This window comes from Simochromis diagramma, unplaced genomic scaffold, assembly GCF_900408965.1.
Source record: "Simochromis diagramma unplaced genomic scaffold, fSimDia1.1 OVJJ01000603.1, whole genome shotgun sequence".
Classification (NCBI taxonomy): Eukaryota; Metazoa; Chordata; class Actinopteri; order Cichliformes; family Cichlidae; genus Simochromis; species Simochromis diagramma.
In genome coordinates, this window is record NW_024387414.1 from 2523612 (window position 1) to 2536858 (window position 13247).

The following is a 13247-nucleotide window of genomic DNA, read 5'->3' on the forward strand; positions in this document are numbered from 1 at the left end:
GAGGCCTGGGAATGAACTAATCACTTGATACAGGTGTGTTGACACAGGGTGATTTCTAAAACCTGCAGGACACGTCCAGGCCTCGCGTTCCTGCAGCATACCGGAACTCGAGGCCTGGACTTGTCCACCGCTGCTTTAAACACTTCAAGCTGTAAGCTGCAGTTCCTGTATGAACTGAACAACTCTGAAAATCTAAGAAACAGTTGAGTTTCTGTCCTCGAAAGCTAAGATGGACAGACTGAACATGCAGACTGGACTTTGTCACAGTGGAGCATGAAACAAGGAACAAGAACACTCATGCACAACTTTTCTCCCTTTCTAAAGTAAAACAGCTGAAAGATGTATGAGAGACATTTTCATTTGCATTTAAAGCTGTGTTTGACAAAGGCTGCATCCCAGTTCAGGGTCTGCAGCCTTTAAGGCCGCATCTTAAGGCAGATTACGTCACAGCGGCGCAATGAAGGCTGTCCCAATTCAAAGGCTGCTTGAAATGCGGCCCTGATATGCGTCCTCCATTTTCCTGAATTTTAAGGAATCCGGCTGTATCCCAATTCAGGGTCTGCAGCCTTAAATCTATAGATTTACAGTATAATTTGAAATGAATAAATCCTGATTATTGATCCTGATCAAAGACTTATAGAATAATGAAACTCTTTTATTACTGTTTTTGTCCATGTTTACTTTCACCTGTCGACTGTGTAGCTCAAAGTCACAAGTGACATTTACACAACATACACTTGATTCCACAGTTTCACAAACTGTGAAACAAGCTAACAAAAAGCTTGTTTGTGCTGCTTCTTCCTCCGGGTCTCTCTTGGAAATGAGGATATTTTTCCTTCTGATTAAATAAAGATGAAAAAAAAATATAACTGCTTCTGTCTGAGATGTGGTGAAACGTGGAATCCAGTAATTGTGACACATTTCTTACCAATCTGTAATCTTGGATTAATGTTTGTAATATTATATCAATGTCAAGCTTAAACGACGTCACACACAGAAGTCTCTGAAATCATCAGAATATGTAGCAAAAGTTCTAAAAGATCACAGTTTTCTCTTTGTGTCAATATCAATAAACTTCTTACAATGTAACTGGTAACGAAGGAATCTGTACGGGGCAGCAGGAATGTTACCACAGCAACCCAAATCAGCTGTTCCTTTCCTTCTCCATAGTAATCGTGGTTACACGTCTTTTCTGTCCAATGTGGCCTTTTTGATCTCGAGTGTAACCTAAGGTTTCATCGTTTGTTTCCATTCATCGATTGCAGACTGTGACAGTGACATGTTCACCTCCTTTAAGAGAGAGTTCTTCACTTAAACACAAAACGTCAGTTTTTCGTGTGATTGAAGGTTTCCCAGCAGGTCAGTAAATACAGAACACCTGGTTATAAAGATTTTATGTTATTACCTAAAACTACACAGCAGGTAATCTGTCAGGTGAAACTATCAGCTGACTGACGGTCCTCACAGAGGACAGACCAACTGATTCACCACATCTGATGGGAGCGGACGCTCTTTAGTCTGGAAGAGAAAACAAACACACAGACAGTGAAGAAGACGGTTCGAGGTGCTTTGCATACGACACTAAATTCAGGGTTTAAAAATAAAAGCATCTGTTTATTAAACGTGAACACAACACAGACACTGATTTATTACCCCTCTAAGAGATCTGATAGATAAAAATGATATCAGAAACAGAAGAGCAGATGAAAACAAACTATGTTCTTAATTGAACGCAGTGCGTTTCTGTCGGTGAGCGATGGATTACGGATTTAAAACGTTTTGGTGGAAACAAAAAAAAGAGAGAAAAACTCTAAATATTGTTAATAATGATTGTTTTGCATACGCAGCTTCTGACTTACATCAGCACTTTATAACAAACTAATTTCCAAGTGTCTCCCACTCCATCAGGGTCATCTTTCGATGCTCTGACAGGTGACCTCTGACCTTTTTAGCAGCTCGTCTGTCGACACCTGTCCGTCTTCACCTTCCTGCTCGCCGGCTCCTCCTCCTTGCTCTTCTTCGGCTGCTTCTTTGTGCTTGTGCTTCTTGTGTTTCTTCTTCTGCAAAGAAAAAAGAAGTCACAGCTTCAGCGTGAGGAAGGAGCCATTTTATCTGATCTGATCCTTATTCTTCGTTTTCTACCTTCTTTTCCTTCTTGTGTTTGTAATGCTTCTTTTTCTTGTGTTTCTTCTCTTTGCTCTTCTTGCCCGTTTTAACCTCCTTGATTGGAGGGCACATGGAGGCGGCGCCTCCTCTGACTAAACACAGGAACAACAGGCAGAGGTTATTAATCCTCCAGCAACGCTTTTACGAAGCAGGATGCACTTAATGAAGTAGAAGCAGAAGAGGAGCAGTGAAAGCGTCGATGAACAGACGCTCTAGTTCTACACACTGAATGTGGATCGATTCACACGAATGTAACCCAGCGGAGCGATTGCTGTATCTATAAAAACAATGTCCACGCAAGGGAAACCACGTGACTGGGTCACGGTGAATAAACTTGAATTGTCTGTTGTTGATCTGGTGGGTGACACTCACTCAGAGCAGCCGAGGGAGGCGGCAGCTTCGGCCCAAACTCCTCCTCTTCCTGTTCGGAGGCCTGAGTGGAAACTGCTGCTTTTGAAGGAGCAGAGAGGAAAAGAGTTAACAGAGTTACGCTCGACAGGGACGTGAGATTAGAGGAAAGGTTAAGGTGATTCAGCAAACTCAGAGTACCTGCTTGGTGACTGGAGGAGGTGGTGGCTGAGGAGGAGGTGGTGGCTGAGGAGGAGGTGGTGGCTGAGGAGGAGGCGGTGGCTGAGGAGGAGGCGGTGGCTGAGGAGGAGGCGGTGGCTGAGGAGGAGGCGGTGGCTGAGGAGGAGGTGGTGGCTGAGGAGGAGGAGGGGATGCTGAAGAGGTTCAGTGGCTCCGAGTCCACTTTTCCTTCATCCTCCTTTGTCACCTTTTCTTCCTCCTCATCGCTGCTCTCCCCCTCTGATGAAGAGGAGGACTTCTCATCAGAGGAGCTGGCAAAGATGGCCTTAAACAGATCCATGGGAGGCCTGCTCTCCTCTTCCTCCTCCTCCTCTTCTTCATCACCTTCTTTCTTCTGCTCTGAGCTTTGCTGCTCTGATGACTTTATCTGTAGAAGGAAGGATAAACTCTTTAGATTTAAGGACTTCCTCGCCTGCTGGTTTGGACACTTTGCTCTTTCACTACCTCCGGTTTGCTTCCTGGAGCCTGATCGCTGCTGCTGATTGAGGCAGGTAAAGCAGGTAAAGCAGGTAAAGCAGGCGTGGGGGTGTGCTCCACTTTGGTCTCGGTCTGGTTGCGTGCAGCACTGAGAAGCTCACCCAGCGGGTCCTCCTTCTTCTTCTCCACCTTCTGCTCAGAGACATCCCACCTGGACTTCTTCCCGGATTCTGGAGGTTTTGGAGGTGCTGAAGAGAAACAATGAGCTTAATCTGTGAGCACAAACACTGTGGTGTTAAACGGAAACTAAGAAAACATCAAATTTGTGTTAAGGCTACAAAGAAACTTAAATTCATGGAGGAAAAACTAAACGGAAAGAAAGTATCAATTTAATAAAAGCAATCACTTCAGTTTTCCTGTCTTTACTTTTTTATCCTAAATAAATCCTGATTGGTCAACAAACCTCAGTCTGAGGAACAGCAGATTTAACCCTTAAAACATCGAAATAAATTCTTACATAACTCTTCAGTCACACTGAGATACTCTTTGATAAAAATGGCTCATCGATGTGTAAATGGAGCTTGGGAGCTCGCTCACGTCTCGCTGTCAAAGCTAACTCTGCTTAACTGCTTCGTGCACTGACAGCTGCTCGTGTGGCCGACAGAAACAAGCCAAGCAGGCAAAAGTTGATACTGAAGGTCTGATCTTCCCTCTCAGCACACCTGGGAACAGCTTTTATGTTTAAAATAATACCGAGCATTGTTACAGGTGGGTGCTGTGGGTGGCAGTAAAGACAACATGGATTCAAACAAGCTTTTAAGTTAAAGAAACAAGAAAAAGGGCTTAAAGTTCTCTTACAGAATATTCTACTGCTTGCCTGTTAAAACTCTTTAGCGCCTCCTGTGTGTGAATGAAGTTACCTGCAGCCTCTCTGCTCTCAGTCACAGTCAGGAAATTGAAGACTGAAAACTTGTCTCTCTTCACTTTGGGCAGACCCACAATGCCGCACCTGCAGGACCAATCACAGCGAGACTTTAGCTCAGCAGAGTTTGGATTTAACCTCGACGTTCTGTTTAGAGCCGATTCAGATCTGTGTGCCGTACCCGGGGTAGGGGTCGGGCACGTTGAATCTTTTGCAGAGCAGTTTGTCAGGATACCACTCGAACGTTTCTCTGGTCAGTTTTCCAAACATCTTCATCTTTACTGCAGACTGTTTGTCATCCAGGTCTCCCTGACAACCAAAAGAAAGCATCAGTGACTCCTGAGCTTACCTGCAGTGTAGGGGTGTGGTTTTTTACAGCACCAGGTGGCGTCCTACCTCTTGGTCCTGGCTGACCTCCACGCTGTCATCGTCCTCCTGGTCTTTGGCTCTGGTGAAGCGGGAGGACAGCGAGGAGGAGGTGGGCCGGTACAAGATAGAAGCTCGGACAAACTCCTCCCTCTCCCGGCTGCGCTCCCACTCTGTCATTCCCGGGTCTAGACTCTGCTCCAGAGCGTCTGAGGGACACACAGAAGATTTTTACATTTCAATATCCAGGCGGTCTCTAATGTGGGAGCTTTAATGTTAGCCAGTAATCACATATACGCACGTGCTCAGACACGTAGGAGCATTAAGCCTCTGGGGTCCAGGGTATAATTGGCCATTTTTGACTACTTTTGATTTTACTTCTATATTTCACCGTTAAAAACTGTTTATCTTGCCTTGTTTGGTATCATTATTTTCAGCACAACCTCAAATATCTGAAATTTGAGTTATTTTTTCATTTTGGCAAACTATATTAGAACAAATGATCTAAATTCAGACAAAAAATTCAAAATCTGAGTAGAAAAAAAGTTATATTTTTTACTGTAAAACCCACAAACATGTTTAACGAATCATTTTCATAACTTGAAATGCAAATAGAAATTGTACATTTCTAAAAATTATGCACAAGTTTTGCAAACAACAAAGTTATATGGTACTATTCACCTAAGAATGCAGCCAAGGCCTCGGGCGTTTATATAACCATTTAAATCTATTTACAGAACAATCAGCTGTGCTGCATCGAATAAGAAGACACAAATTATTTGTGCCGGTCCAAAAAATGTAGTCTGTGTTCAGTATAAGACAGAGGAGAACAGCACCGGCCTAAACCTGCAGGTCTGACAGCAGGAGGAGCATCAGTCCTGTTTTCCATGTGGGAACAGCGTTTACACTGGAATCTGCCTGTGACATTCAGCAGTCTCACTGACACACAATACAAGACAATAACTACACAACACACTAACTACAGCCTCCAAACACGCTAAACGTCACTAATGTCTCACATATGAAAACTCGCTCTCTCTCTCACAGGTGTCACTCCTAAATCTTCCCCTTCTCCCTAAGCAACCAAGTGCCCCATGTTACCATATCATTTTGTTGATTGGCTGACATGGTAAACTCTAACATCAAATAGGGAAGGGGTGTTTTTTCTTTCTTCACTCGTAAGCGGAGAGTGTTTGCGAGCGCTGTCTGTAGAAAACGCTGTTTTTACCGTTCTTCCTGCTGTAAACGCCGCTGTTTTGTTCAGAAAAAAACATCGCGTGTATTTTTTATCATAACTCTGGTTTTACGTGGCCCATCGACACAATTCAAAAACTGGTATATAGTTTGAAGTCCGCACTTTCGACCCAAGTTGAAATGGCGACTCAGAGTCGCTGCATCTTGTAGCTGTGACGTCTTAAATTGGTCATGTGATTTTGACGCGTTCGTCGACCCCAGAGGGTTAATGATGGTTTTTGTGGTTTAACTAAAACTGTACCAACTATATCAAAGGATCCTGCAGTGCATGATGGGACCTGCAGGGCGGAGCCTCGTACCATTGTCTCCCTGCTTGAGACGGCTCAGGTAGAGTTCGTAGCGTGCCTGCTTGCTGGGGTTTTTCTCAAATGGTTTGAAGGTCTGTGACGATGTTTGGATGCCTCTCCACGCTGCCAGAGCTTCCTGCTGGAGGCCGGAGGAGGCAGGCAGCACTTGTGCCGACTTCCCTGATGTCTGCGAGGCGTGACCGGAGACGGGGGTGGAGGTTTTGGCCGAGGGCGGGTTAGAGGAGTTGCGGAAGCTGAGCAGGCGCTGCCTGTCCTCGGGCCTCAGCAGCTCCATGACCGAACTGGGACCTGATCGGGATGAAGTTGGGAAAACATCACCAGCAGCATTAACGCACTCGCCATCAGAATGGGACACGATGTCCTGATTATCCTACATTTTTAATTAATCTAGAAAAACTACATATAGTTTCAACCCTTTTTGATTTTCCTCATTTGTTGTTTTTTGCACTTCTGTGATTGCTTCATTTTTCAGCCATCTCTTACCTTGCAGGGCGTCCTCTCCCAGCAGTGCCCTCCTCTGGCCAGAGTCCAGCTGGTGGCGTCCTGCTTGCTGGGGCTCCTCTTTGACCATGTGGCCTTTGGACACCCGGAGAGCCTCGGCCAACGCGGGGCTGACCCCGGAAAGATGCGAAACATCGACCGAAGGACGGAAATGATGGACTGGACGATAATCGCGAGGCAGACAGGGAGGCGGGAAGATCTACAGAGAGATACAGAAACATGAGGGGTGTGTCCAGGTACCGATGAGGACACGTGATCAGATATTTTGAAGCTCCTCACTGTTTTTTCCTCGAGGGGTTTCTGTGCCAGAGTGAATCCTTCCAGGATTTTGCCGAGGTATGAAGCATCTTTACTTCTGACTGGAAGCAAAAAATAATCCAAATAATTTTCCATCTTACTTCATGAATGCTTTCATTTCAGTTTTTCATGGACAAAAGAGAGACATTACTCTTTAATAATTAAAAAAAACTAAAAAATACGCCTCTCAAAATGCCTGGAACGTTCCAGGTTTTCCCAGGAAGCATTACCTTTCTTCTTAGTGTACTGCTGCGGGGCCGTCCAGCCGTACAGGCTGTCGCCCGGCTCCTCTTCTCCCAGGATTGTGTCGTATCTGGACATGGAGTCTCTGTGGTACACGTCTTCATCGTCATCCTCTAACGCACCCACGCCAAAGGCCTGCAGGTCAAAGGTCAGCAGCCAAACACTTTGTATTTAAAAAAGACAACCAAAAACACTTCTGGGTTTTGTGGGCTCACCTGTCCGACCACTCCTCCTCTCCTCGAGCTGCTCTTTGTGTCTCCGAACAGGCGATTCCTCGTCTCAGACTGAGGTTTAAACAGATCGATGTGTTCAGCCGTGCCGTGACCCAGCAACGCCAGGCTCGGGTCCAGACCGCGGTACCCCAAACCCTGAACTCCCAACCTAGGGTTGAAGTCCACCGGAGTTACATCCTTCGGGGCAAAGGTCACGTTCTCTGGAGCAAACTCCTCATCGTCATCCTGATGAGGCAGAGATTTCATGCACGCACAGGTGAAAATATGCAGCATGCATTATGAATTTCAGATTCAGTTTCGATCGTCCTCCATCAGGTTCTGTGTTAAAATATTCTGTCTAAGCAGCCGCACTCACTTCCGATTCCTCCGAACCAGCAGGGGGCAGCGTGCAGCTGTAAACTTTACCTCCACCGTCTGTCAGGAGGACAAAGTGTCAGTATTTACACATTATAACTAACACCAGACAGATACAGGATTCATGCTGAAATGAAACACAGCATCAGATGAAGTAGGAAAAACAGAATTTAAAAAACCGGCATCAAACATCAAAGCTGCTGCGAATCTTCACTTGAGACGCTGAGTGGACTGATTCAGGATTTCATTTTTTCAAGTTCTGGTTTTAAATGATCCAAGACACCAAAGCTAACTCCACCTCCTCATCGGCAGCCTCAGAGTGAATGTGCTCACATGGTTTTTACTGACACAGTTTATTCTGTGTGAAAAGAAACCAAAGACGGGAAAAAGCTTCAAGTTTCCAAACTCACACGAATCAGATCACAGTGAGCAAACTACAGGTGTGAAAACGCCCTAAGTCAAGTGTCACAGGGATTATTTTACCCTTTACAAACTCCTGAATTTCTCTTATTGGTCAAGCAACCTTGTGCCTGTAAAGATGACACACTTACCCATCTGCTGCCTGCGAGCTTTCCTCTTCACACGAGGCCCGACGCCCTGACCTTCCTTCCAGCCCATCTTCATCAGCAGCTCCACCCCGATGGAAGACCTGAGAGACAAAACAAACACACCTCAGAGCAAATTCACCCTGCAAACTGTTAAAGAGGGAAGGATGGACCCGGCGGTGCTGCAGAAGCAGGCTGCTGGGACACAGTTGGTGGGATGTGGGTGTGGCAGCAGTTACCTGGCAGGTGCGATCAGCTCCTCCAGCAGCGTGTCTCCGGGGATCAGAGCCGCCTGAGCGCTGATGGCTCTCGCCTTCTCTCCGGCCTCGTCTCTGCGGCTGGACGAGAACTCCTGACTGGTGGTGATCTCTCTGGGAGCGATGCCGTGTTCGCTGAAATCCTGACAAACACCAACAACGATGTGCATCAGCTCCACTAAACCTGAACCTCAAACCTCCTCACGTCTCTTCTGAAACATGTTCTGCATACCGGAAAGACCAAGCACTCAAACGCTGCAGCGTAAAAACTATAAAATCAGCTTTAGATGATTTCCAGACATCAGACAGCTGCTCTGACAGAAGCGTATAAAATGTTATTTGATATTTTAGGATATTTAATGCTATTTGGATAAAGTCCCAGATTTTCTTTTACATGTGAATAAAAAACCTTCCCCTCTCTCTGGGTGGTTGTACCTCCTCGTCCATGAAATCTTCTGGCCTGGCATGGTGTTTCTCAGCTTTCTGTTGCCGTGACGACACAAAGGCTGACGGGGTCCAGCCTAAAAAGACACGGGGACGCCAAATGGCAAGATATGGAATCAAAATTAAAATGCTTGAGCTGAAAAAATGGTTTCACTGTTTGCAGAACAACATCTGCGACGGACGCCAGCATCGCAACATGGAAGAAAAGTGGAGGACAAAAAAAAAAAGAAAACAACACGCAGCTACAAAGCAGCCAGGTCTGCTCTAAAGCCAACTTCAAAATCAGAGGATGGACTGAACCAAACACCGTTAGCTTTACGATGAGGGGACACCACCTCCCCTTACACGTCTGCATGCAGCGCTCCATAAATATCACGTTAACTAAAATATGTGTGAACTCTACAGGAGGTCTCTCACCTTCTTTTGAGCCGACAGTGTTGAAGTATCCGGCTGAAAAGCCTCCAGTGAACGCTCCGTGGAACCTCTTATATCGTCCCTTCTCATCTTTGACTGTCTGATCGTGGAGCGGGACGGGCTTCTTCAGCGGCTCGTCTGTGAAAACACACGGAAATTTTTAAATGGTAAACATTGAAATGGGAAAACATTTAAAATTGTTGTCAATTCTGTACAAAACAGAGGTCGTAGTAAACTATAAGGATTTGGAAGTAATTTATTGCTGATTTATACACTGGTCAAAAAGGAAGCAAAGGCAACAACAAGACAACCCCCCAAAAAGCAGATGAGGGCACAGTCCATTGCTCTCTCCTTTTCTCTCCTCTTTCTTTTGCTAGTGTCACCGATGATCACCACTTGTCACTGCTGGCAGCCTGAGATGGTGTCTGTATCCTATTTGGGTTGCACAGGTAGTCCAGCTCCTCCAGGATGGCTCCTCCATGTGTATCATCTTTGTCTCAAGAATGTGGAGGAGATACCAGGAGATGGAGCCGTAGAAGGTCATCACCCAAGATCGGCATCTGCTCCTTTGTGTGAGGAGCAGGATGAGCTCTGCTATAAGATGACCTTCAGCCGGTTACCCGTTTGCATGTTTCTGACCAAACAGTCAGAAAAAGACTTCATGACGGTGGCTGGAAGGTCCAATATCCTTCAGTGGGACCCGCGCTCACAGCCCAGCACCATGCAGAACCAGCGGGTCCACCGCCGGAGCCCAGGGTAGGCTCACACTGCGCTATGAGTTAACCACTACATCAGAGTCTGTGTAATACAATTTCTTTTTTCCTCCAACTAGTAACGACATTTACGGATATTCTTCTTTTTGTTTTCCCGCATTAAATACACTAAAAATAATCTACATCCTGTAACGATATTTAAGACACACAATGTCGCACAAAGCCACAGTATAGTCTTTACCGCAGTAAGCACACAAATCACACACTGCAGCTTCAGATTTGAAGGGGAAAAAAATAAATGGCAGCTTTCACTACAACTTTGAGGCCGAACTGAAGACCTGATAGTACTGAAACGTTAGAGATGAGAAATGGCACTGTATTCAGTAGTTATGTTCAACTACTTTAATCAGCAACATTAACATAAAGGATTTTTGAATGAGGTCTGGGTTTCAAACTAGGAGGCTATGATTGCGCTTAGCTAGCTGCTCGTTAGCTGAACTCAGTGAAGTAGCGCTGCGAACGGCGCAGCTAGTAACGCTTTGCTTTAAACACCTGGGAGATTTTTTTAAATGCAAGTAAACAGATGACCGAGATCATAAAATTCACCCCACCTTCTTCCAAAGGTTCCAAAGGAGTCCCGTAAGTCACAAAATCTTCATCGCTGTCGCTGTCGGACGCCATGATTTATTTTTTTACTCCGTTTACGGTATCCGCAAAAGGACAAACTTTGTGAAGTGTACTTTCGCGCTTCACAAGAACAGTTGGGGAAAATAGCGACACCTTGCGTTAGCTACAAATAACTACATCAGCTGTAACTACATTCACTCAAACTTTAGTAAAATATTTATTTGAGACACTTTCCCTGTTGTGAGGATATCTATGCAGATATAGCTTGCCTTAAAATCAACAAATCAACAATTGTAAATATTTCATATAATTCATTTAAGATAAGATAAGGCATATTGAAACATATACTTATTATTAAAATAAAGTCTAATATCTTAAAGTCTAGCAAAATAACAGAATTAATGATGGCTTACCTATTACTAGTTTGTGTTATTATGAGTTATTTATAAGGACTTAAAGTCGTTAGTGTGAGACAAACTTTTACAGTGACAACATTTTTTCTTCTAGTTCACTATGATTCTGTTTCTTTACTGGAAATAAATATTCCTGTCTGAAATGTCATTAGTGTGTTTAATGAAGAAGGTGGTTTCTCCCTTGTTTGCTATTAAGTGCTTGCTTTAGTTGTCTTTTCTTCTTGTTTGGTTTGTTGGTAAAACAACCAGATTTATTGTTTCTTACTGAACTGTGTAATTTCCTCTGCAGCCTCGGAGGAGCTGAAGTGTTGGCTATCGAATGTCCATCCAAAGCTCACAGCAGTTTGTCATTTGTTTTCTTTGAGCCTGAAATCACTCACACCCCCTCAGTGATCCATAAAACCCCACGCTCTTGACAAAAGCCAAACGCCTGGCTCAGCAGAAAGCCAAGACCCTGTAAAGATCCAAATCTGAGACCCCCACGTCTCTGCACAGAAAACACAGAGCCTCCCTGCTCTTTGTAACCCGACCGAACTGCTAAACTTCAGGGGGTTTAAACTAACTGAATCTGGACTGAGCTCAGGGTGGGGGGCCACAGGGTCAGTTTGGTGGTGAAATCTGTGGGCAGGATGAAGCTGTGTGGAGTCTGAACCATGACGGCGCAGGAACAGCCACAAAAGAACCAGGTTATCAGAAAAGAGCCCGGACAGAGCCGAGGTAGAGCCGGGACACCAGAGTTATAACAGTTTTGTTCCCTGTTGTTATTTTATATTTCATTTTCAATACAGTTTAGTTTCAGTTATTTTTCAGTTCTTCTAGTTTTTTAATCATGAGCAGTATATTTGACTAGGAAATGCTGAACATGGACTTTACAATCTGAACACAGAACTTTAAAGGCAAGATACTCAAAGTCATGAACAAATTCTTTACCAAAACCACCAAATGGACTAAAATTAGAACATTTTTTCATTTGAGTTTGACACAATATCTTTGTGTCCATGTGTCCATCCATCCTAATCTGCTTATCAAATTCAGAGTTGTGGGGTGAGGTGGGGGCGCATGGACCCTATTCCAGCTGCCATAGGCCGAGAGGTGGGGTACACCCTGTACAGGTCACCAGTCTGTCGGAGAGATAGCTTTTAATCCATTTTTTTTGTCAGTTTTTACTGAGGTTGAGTGAACTATAATGAATAATTGAACGAACTATGCTTGGATAAGAATTATCATATAAAAAAAATAAACTTTTAACCTGACCTTGAATAGTTTTGGAGACCTCAGCCTGTTGACTTAACGAGTCCCTTCCTCCTTTTGGCCACTAGGTGTCAGTGTCTGCCTGCAGGTCACGGGTTTGTCTCACAGCTGGGTTTACTCTGCACGCTCACATTAAAATAACTGACAGAAATATATATTTGTATAATTTAGACTTTCACTTGCAGGATGAACTTGTAAATGCGATGCATTAACAGGTCAGAGATGGAAAATCCACACGAGGAGGCACCGCGTCGAGGCACCAAGGTTACACTCCCCAAAAGTCTGATGATCAGTGAGGGAAAAGTTGTTCCTATCTCCAGAAGACAGATACAAACATTAACCATGGCTTCATAGTTTTCCAAGATAACGGCTTCAAATGCATAATAAAATTAAAAGATTGTTATTGTTTGTTTATGCGCTGTTTTTCCTCCCTTGGTTGCTAAGACTTTGCAGGACATTTCTTGAAAAGCCAGAAATCTTTGCAGACATCTCACCATGTGGCTGCTCCTCATAAATCGTTGCATATGTTCATAAAAGTGGATCCGTAGAGTTGTGGTTCACACATTTGCTTAACAAGTGTCCCTGGTTTGATCTCGGCAGGAGACACAAGTCCCTCGGGATTGGAATCACTTCATTCAGATCTACCTGCTGTGGTGACCCTTTGTGAAAAAAGTAACTTTAATTAAACTGTATACAAACATTTAACATGCAGATGTAAAGTGAGCATAGACTGCATGTGAAAGACGGACGTGTCTGCCACTTCTGCAAAATGACACCAGTGCATAACTGTCCAAATCATGCATTCTTTCTAATCTCCAACAGGGGGCGACTCCTCTGGTTGCACAGAGTGACTGTATGAGAAAACGACCCTCAGCTCCTTCCCTCACTCACACTTTCCTGATAACTATATATATATATATATATGTGCTGACGT

General features: G+C 44.4%; 1 protein-coding gene across 1 annotated transcript; it reads right to left on the bottom strand.

Annotated features, from left to right (window-relative positions):
• Nucleotides 1-670: 670 nt before the first annotated feature.
• Nucleotides 671-10764, bottom strand: gpatch1 (G patch domain containing 1). Its single transcript, XM_040011918.1, has 20 exons — nt 10634-10764; nt 9313-9447; nt 8887-8972; nt 8434-8594; nt 8201-8298; nt 7651-7709; nt 7278-7520; nt 7050-7197; nt 6802-6881; nt 6505-6721; nt 6013-6309; nt 4490-4668; nt 4275-4402; nt 4092-4180; nt 3199-3419; nt 2716-3121; nt 2539-2613; nt 2143-2258; nt 1945-2060; nt 671-1518 (listed from the first exon to the last, which is right to left on the bottom strand). Exons 1-20 carry the CDS (start codon nt 10701-10703, stop codon nt 1485-1487), a joined length of 2958 nt encoding a protein of 985 aa, XP_039867852.1. The 5' UTR covers nt 10704-10764; the 3' UTR covers nt 671-1484.
• Nucleotides 10765-13247: the final 2483 nt, after the last annotated feature.

Excerpts from the sequence above, each read along its gene's own strand:
- gpatch1 (XM_040011918.1), bottom strand. The coding sequence starts at position 10,703 with ATGGCGTCCGACAGCGACAGCGATGAAGATTTTGTGACTTACGGGACT. Across the intron at positions 4,403-4,489 it reads AGGTCAGCCAGGACCAAGAG|GGAGACCTGGATGACAAACA; the intron begins GTAGGACGCCAC and ends TTTGGTTGTCAG. Across the intron at positions 3,420-4,091 it reads TGAGAGCAGAGAGGCTGCAG|CACCTCCAAAACCTCCAGAA; the intron begins GTAACTTCATTC and ends GTTTCTCTTCAG.